This window comes from Alosa pseudoharengus, unplaced genomic scaffold (assembly GCF_046254945.1).
Source record: "Alosa pseudoharengus isolate Yale_2024_CS ecotype anadromous, Long Island Sound unplaced genomic scaffold, YU_APseudo_1.1 YU_APseudo_1.1_scf_17, whole genome shotgun sequence".
Classification (NCBI taxonomy): Eukaryota; Metazoa; Chordata; class Actinopteri; order Clupeiformes; family Clupeidae; genus Alosa; species Alosa pseudoharengus.
This window is the reverse complement of record NW_027468640.1, coordinates 36,932,302-36,939,981: the sequence shown is the minus strand read 5'-3', so window position 1 is coordinate 36,939,981 and position 7,680 is coordinate 36,932,302. Positions and strand designations below refer to the sequence as shown.

At 48.8% G+C, this 7,680-nt stretch overlaps 1 protein-coding gene across 1 annotated transcript; it reads right to left on the bottom strand.

The window, feature by feature from the left end:
• Positions 1–40: 40 nt before the first annotated feature.
• On the bottom strand, positions 41–7,100 carry zfta (zinc finger translocation associated). The gene is made up of 5 exons (XM_076289465.1): positions 6,651–7,100; positions 5,401–6,012; positions 4,750–5,106; positions 3,568–4,155; positions 41–3,204 (listed from the first exon to the last, which is right to left on the bottom strand). The coding sequence occupies exons 1-5, from the start codon at positions 6,778–6,780 to the stop codon at positions 2,690–2,692; spliced, it is 2,202 nt and encodes a 733-aa protein (XP_076145580.1). The 5' UTR covers positions 6,781–7,100; the 3' UTR covers positions 41–2,689.
• Between the last annotated feature and the right edge of the window lie 580 nt (positions 7,101–7,680).

The following is a 7,680-nucleotide window of genomic DNA, read 5'->3' as shown; positions in this document are numbered from 1 at the left end:
CCTTTGTGTCCAGTTGTCTTTTAAAAGAACCCCACCAACATTCCAATTTTGTCCATGTTTTTATTACAAGGTCAGGCAGATACTCAGAAAGCATGTAGCAAAAACATCCAGCCCTCCTCACCAGGGATACAGATGTGATGTCACAAAAGTGTGAAAAGCAAGGGAAAATAAGAACATAACAAAATGCCATTTCTATTCCTACCAAAGATGAAGTCTGGTGTGCCTCTCTTGCCATATATATTAATTCAGTAAACCATTTTGTTTGGATTCCCCTGTTTGCTTATGACATTCCTCCGGGACCCTCCATATAAAATGTACAGTGTTATTTTTCTTCAGGGACCCATTGTAAGCATATGTTTAGGACCTACAAACTGGCAATGCAATGTGTTCTATTCACACATTCTCTGTGCAGTTTGTGCATTTGGCCAAAGCTAATGCCTCACAGCCTTTACAGAAACGTGCTGTGGACACTTGGAACAAATTAATTACAAGTTCAGTTGAAGTCCATAAACGATTATCATGGTCGAAAACACCCTTTGAGATAACGTGTCACTTTTTCTAGATATGAAAAAGCTTTGCCCTTGTTCAGTCAGTGAAAAATGTTTCCAGCTGTCAAAGCCATCAATGTAATCAGCTGCCCCCTTTCAATTAAGAAGCTGTCACAGACCAGGAGGTGACCTTTCACACATACAGCACAACTCACTGAGAGCGGTAAGCTTCATAGTGTAGAACTCTGGAGTATTCTCACTGTATTCTGATGTGTTCATATGTTACTCCTGTGGGGAGAGGTCCATTGTATATAACCTTGTCGGTCGCGGACCAACATGGCAAAGCCTATGTGCTTGTGATATAGGCCTAAGCCTCCCTTAGTGTCCACATCTGGTCAGGCTTTTGGTACTAAACAAGGTTTTATACAATGGTATGGACCTCTGTCCGTTATACACTACACACAGAAGTAACATATGGACACATCAGAATACAGTGAGAATACCCCAGAATTCTACAATAGCTTCATGAAACTTTGACATAGGCTAAATAATCTGACACAAAGGATTCGGTTTTGGAATGGTACTGTACAAATACAACGTTGTGGAGATCTAAAATCTTGATTGGATCGGCCCTGCTGGAGTTCTGTGTTCCACCTTGGGGCTTCAGGCTGTGCTGTTTAGCTGCTCTGCCTCCAAAAGCCCTCTTAGGAATTTCTGGAAACCTTGACTCTCCAGCTCCCTCTTATCTGTGGTCATCTTTGAGCCGTGAGTAACCTGCAGCCAGTGTAGTCACCTGAAGTGCACTCAGACCAGGGAAATTGACCAAGAGACACTTCCACAAGTCATAACTCTCAGATACAGATACAGTACGGTGGAATCAAGCCACAAATGAGATGTTACCGGTGTGCTTAACCAATACCTGTAAAACGGAATGGCTACCTTAGCTCTTCAAGGGGCCCAAACGACCCATTAACCAGTGTCTTAAGACATAGGTCACATTCTTCAGATCCGAAACAATTTGGCATGAGCGGGAGGTCATTACAACTCACGGACCTATTCCAAACTGTTCTGCCCTCTCAAGGTCCTCCATATATGGACTGCATGGAATGTGAAACAACACAAGGAAGAAAGAAACATGTTTTATAGTCCATAATTTAGCCAATGCATTCACACAGATGATCACCTTCATGAAGGCATGTGTGTGCTGTTTAGTGCCACCTTGGATGCCAGCTTTAGAGACCAGCCCCAGGCAACCTTGGCTCTGACAGATAAGAAACATGCTTTCCATAAACCATGCATGACCAATGACCTCCATGCAAAATGGAATATGTAGTGTAATCTTTGTATCCACATACATACACACTCACACACACACACTCTCCACTGAGTGTCCGTACAAAAAGGGCATTTTTTTCTACAAACCTTGTTGGTGTACAAATAGCATTGCATAAAAGTGCTTGTAAAAAAAATCATACCTATATGTCCAAAGCATGGAACGTTTTTTTTTTTTTTCCCTCAGTGTAATTTTCTTTACGCTGAGGATAATAAGAAAGTGCAGTCCAAATCAAAAAAATTTCCTAACAGAAAAGTATTATTTTTTAAGTAGACGTGGTTGTCCAATGCCACTTTCATGCAAAATTTTCTTAAGTTTAGTTCAGTTAGTTGGGGAAGGAAAGAGTTGACCAAACAGCACATTTACAAATAAGATCTCCTTTGAAGGATCACAAGATCATACATGAGGCTGTATGTATCAGTAATTTAAGTGGTATTTATCACGTGAAGTTTCCGTTCACAATTGCTCCTTTGTAACGTGCATGTGTTAAGGGGGTAAAAAAGTGCTCTACAGAAAAAAAAATATCACTAAAGCATTTTGCAACAGCCTTGAAAATATCAGCCTTTCATTCCCATTTCCTGAGAAAACAAGAGAAAACAAAAGGACAAAGTCAAAGTGAAAGAGGAGAGAGTGTGAAGGAGCACCAGAGCAACACACATCCTCCCCTTTTTTCTATCGTTCTTTCTTTCTTTTCATTCAGTGATGAGCCAAACATCACTGGCCACAAGCTACAGTCATACATCTACACGCAAGGAGGAAAAAAGTGAAAGAAAGAGAGAAACCGCGAGAATAAAACCTATCGTCCTCAGTGTAAACACATTCTCCTCCTCCTCCCCCCCCCCCTTCTCTCTCTTTTTCCCCCCGGGGGTTAAGTGACAAAAAGGCCCGATGCGGCCTCGTGGTCCTGAGCAGAGAAGCAGTCGTCATCGGCGGCGTCGTTATGCGCGTAGTGCAGCGTCGGCGCCGCGGTGTGGCCGTAGGCCTGCAGGGCGCGCTGTCGCTCGTCCGGCCCGTAGGCCAGCGAGGCCGGGTGTACCTGCTGGATGTGGCGCTTGATGGTGCTCACCTTGAGCGTGGCCAGCGTGGCGCCGCACACCATGCAGATGAGCCCGTGCCGCCGGCCGTCGTAGTCCATCAGGTACTCGGTGCGCCAGCGCGACTGGTAGTTCCGCCGCTGGTCTTTGCCTGGATAGTGGCCGTGGTGACGCCCCGAGGATGACGCCAGAGCCGGGTCACTGGACGCAGGCCCGTTTTTGGCAGAGCCCTTAGAGCTGATGGTGTCCTGATGCTTTGATTTGGTCTGTCCACTGCTCTTCTTGGGAGATGTCTGGCTGTCCAGTCCATCTGATATGGGCAAGGTGATGATGTCTCCCGGAGTCCCAGCTATGGACATAGTCAGTAGAGAAGGGCAGTGAGGAAATATTTGGGATAACAGGGCAAGACAAACTCTATGGGTGAGAGCTCACATATAAACTAGAAACACAATAGAATAGAGCCTTAGAAGACTTACAAGACTTACAAGACTGCCATACTACTGTTCTACAAATTTAAACAAACTCCATGGTGCTGTACTGAATTCCAGTCATATGGAGGTATATGGAGGTTAAGGCATTCTCATTCATAAAATTTTTGTAAAACTGAAAGGCCTCTTCTCCTTGTACTCTCTTACAAGCAAGTGCACAGTGTTAGCGCTAGCTGGAGCTAACCTAAACATTCTATTCCCCCCCCCCCAGAAGTTCCCCTCACCTGTCCCGTCTCCCCTCGACCCTCCCGAGGGTGCGTCACGCACCCAGGCATCAGCCACCTGCTCCCTCTCGCGGCGGCTCAGGCGTGTGGTCTCCGGGTGGCTCTCCTGGATGTGCTGGCGGAAGCCGCTGACCTTGGCGGCGGGCAGCTCCTGCCAGCACACCATGCAGTAGCAGCCGGCGCCCTGCGGCCCATACGCCACCATGTAGTCCAGCCGCAGGCGCCACGGAAACCCGTCTCGCAGGCGCCGCTTCCGGGCCGGGGGGCGCAGAGGGGGGTGGTGCAGGGGCGGAGGCGGAGGTGGAACTGGAGGTGGAGGTGGTGGAGGGAGAGAGGGAGATGGGGAGGACATGTTGCTGTTGCTGTTGTGGCTGCTGCTGCTGCCGCTGTTGTTGTTGTTGTTGTTGTCCACCTCGTGAGGCGTCGTGTCGGCGGGGATGGGGGTGAGGAGGACACCGCTGACGTCGACGCTCTGCGGGAGGAAGTCCATGCAGCCGCCGGCCGGGTCTACAGGGGGAGTGGAGTCGGTGGGGTCTTTGGCGTCGGACTCTATCTTGAAAAAATCTGGCAGTGGGCTGGACTGCGATTCTGATGGGAGTGTGAGGGCGATGTTAAGAGGATGGAGAGAGGGCCAAAATGTACAGAACAAGAGCAGCGGGAAGAAAGAGACATACAAGCCACTCAACAAATGGTCTCCGGAACAATCTTAAACACACTGCCATGTATACAGTACACCAAAAAAACAGTGTGGGACAGTGTATAACCCAGTCTTACGCACACACACAAAAACACACACACACAGGTAGGCACAGTCGCATACCAGGGATTTAATCAACTAGTTGACTATTAAAATCACTAGTTGGCCCTGTAGACAGCAGTCAACTAGTTGTGGACAAAATGACATAAAGGCTAAATGGGCTAGACATTCCTAGCAGTAAAGCAGAGACAGCACTACTGGACCCAGTACACCACGACTAGTCAACAACTATTATGAAAAACTTCATCAGTAGTCCTGGAACCCCTAGCACACCTTATCCTCTAAGCTTACAAACATAAACTCACACTAACCTTCAGAGACACACTCACTGATTCACACACAGAGATGAAAATACACACACACACACACACACACACACACACACACACACTCACACACACTCAGAGAGAGAGAGCCTTGCTCACCGTGGGTCTGTGCCCAGCTCTGCAGGATGCAGTGCTTCTCTTCAGAGCTGTACACCAGTGAGTTGGGGTGGAGCTCCAGCACGTGGCTCTTGATGTGCTCCAGGTGGAGCGAGGGCAGCGCGCTGCCGCACACCATGCACACCAGCCGGCCCGCCTCCGCCTGGTACTCCATCAGGAACTCCTGCCGGAACCAGGCGTGCAGCGAGTCGTTCAGGTAGCGCTCCAGCGTCTGGGCCGAGGGCATCTGGAAGTCCTCGCTGACTGGGCCGGAGGAAGGGGGAGAGGCAGGGGCCACCGCACTGCAGCTGCTGTTGCCTGACGGCGGCGTCCGTTTGGGGGTCAAAACAACAGGTTTACCTGGGGAGAAAAACATGGACAGATATGGATGGGTAAGCGTCACTTGTTGGAATTCCTTCATTTATATTTTAAAAAGCCAGTCCCTCTGATATTGCAAGTCTGTAAGATGTCTTCATAAGATCAAAAAGTGGGACACGCCCTATTCAGTTCTTACACACTTCAAGCACTGTTGGAACAATTGGTAGTCTTGCCACCTGAAAAAACAGCTTGCACCAGTTCAATACGCATCCCTTTGGCTTTGGACAAAAGTGTCTGCTAAATCCCCCCCACACACACACACATACACACACAAACCTGTCGAGCGCCGGGCACAGTCCAGCATCTCCTCAGCCGCTGCTATTGTCACTGCCCCTTCTCCTCCATCTCCATCTTCATCTTCTTCTCCTCCATCTCTCCCTCCTCCACCCGATCCGAACGGCCTCTGTCTGGCCTCCAGGCCAAGGTGGCTCTCCCAGCCCTGCCGGATGAGCTCCTTGTCGGCGGCGCTCCAGAGCAGCGAGTCCGGGTGCTTCTGCCGGATGTGTCGCTTGATGGTGCTCAGCTTGAGCGTGGCCAACGAGCTGCCGCACACCATGCAGATCATGCCGTGCCGCCGCGGGTCGAAGTCCATCAGGTACTCGCTGCGCCAGTACTCGTGGTAGTAGCGCCGGTGGTCGCGGCCTGGGATGCGGCTCAGGCCTGGACGCGAGGCCCGTTCGGGTCGGGCCGGAGGCGGCAGCGGCGGCGAGGCCAACGGTGATGGTGGGGTGGATCTGAGCTGAGAGGGGCCAGGCATGGGGGACAGGAGGAAAGGGGCATCGGGGTCTTCGCTGACACTCCAGTAGGAGGTGTGCGCTGAACCTGAGGGGATCCCTGTCTCCTCTTCCTCCTCCTCTCGACTGTGGCCGTTAGTGATGCCATCCTCACCTAAACACAGAACAAGGGAAAGGGGGGAGATGTTGATTCCTCCCTTCATCAAATGTAGTGAATCATGTGTGACTGCACACCTAGCCTACATGAAGCTATTTTAAAATCCGACTGAAACATGGCTTTTTATGGAAGAATAGAATAGAATGGAAACATTACGTTTATTAGATTAACGTAGCCTAATGTTTCCATTCTACCCTAGCATAGGTTTTCCCAAATTATATTACACCCCTTTACATAAAGCATTGACAGAAAGCTCGTCTGGTTATCGGTTTCAGTTCAAATTAGTGCTATTTGCGCAACGGTTGGTAAAATATCTGTGATCTGTGGCGATAATGTGTGTATTTCACTCAGGGGTGGCTACAGTCACACACGGAGTTGTTCATTTCCGCAAAGCACCACAAGCTCTCAACGCGGGGGGGCGGCGACTCCATTTGATGCACTGCTGCTTTCCACTGGGTGGCGACTGCGCATCACAGTACGCAGCCAGCATGGTATTATGCCTTTGTTTATAGTGGAGCCCGTGGAACGAGGGGCCATGCTGCCCAACTGTATTGTCCGTCACACGGATTAACACCGACTGAGGTCGGAGACCAGGCGAAAGGGTGAAATCCAAATGTTAAAGATTCAATCTTTACCTCCCAAAGGAACTCCAAAGTCCGTCTGGTCTTCTATCGTCTCCTCCTCGCCGCTTATTATTAATGAGAGGCAATCTGTCTGCTCAGCGCACGGTTGGACCTCGGGCTCCTTCGGTTCCTGTTTTTCCATACCTATGTAACGTCGTTGTGTATAAAGAGGTTCCTACGTCGTCTCTGTAGCAGTGCCACGGACGGAGGTGTTTTTAGAGTCATTCGGCAGGCGCTTTAGTGAGCTATCTGAAACACGCACGCACCCATTCCTGTAAGTGCAGTGTTGTGCGGTGCGGTGCCCCTCAGTGCGCGAGTCAACTTAACTTTTTATGCATCGATACCACACTGTGTCGGTCATAAATCCATGTGAGGAATCGCCGAACGGGCCTGTCAAATTTTGGTCGGTCGGTTTTGTAACGGCCTCCTGGACGTATTTTGAGACTCAGCTTGTCTTCAGGGTGGGGAGCCGAGCTAGGGGCCCCTGGGGCTCCTTAAGGGGCTCCTGGGTAAATTTAAAGAGACAGTAGCGGCTTTCACGCAGCGACACACGTATCCGGGGGCCAGTAGTTTTTAGATAGGCTGTCCATGGAGGTCCGGGTCAATCTCCCTGAGGACTTCGACCTGGGCCACACTCTCACACTGCCAAATCTACTAATTACAATTAAACAACGTCCACATTCCACATAATTCTAACATTTTTCAGGATTTTAAAAAATGTTGTCCACATTCCACATAACACTTTTTCGGGTTTTGTAGGGATGTCAAATGTTATTTTTGTATAGGCTAGTCTAAGCCTACTTAGAAAAATATGACATTTTGTACAAAAATAAAAACAGCCTCCAAATTGGGCTTTAATCTTGAATTTAATAATATAATAATTGAAAAACAGGTCATTGGAATTTGTATAAAGGTTTGCTTAACATGTCAAACAAGGCCAGTGCTTTGATATTCAAGATGAGTCATTATGGACAGCTTAAATGGTTGGTATAATTTATTTAAACAATGTATCATGTGGCATAACACAAACATTTAACAAATT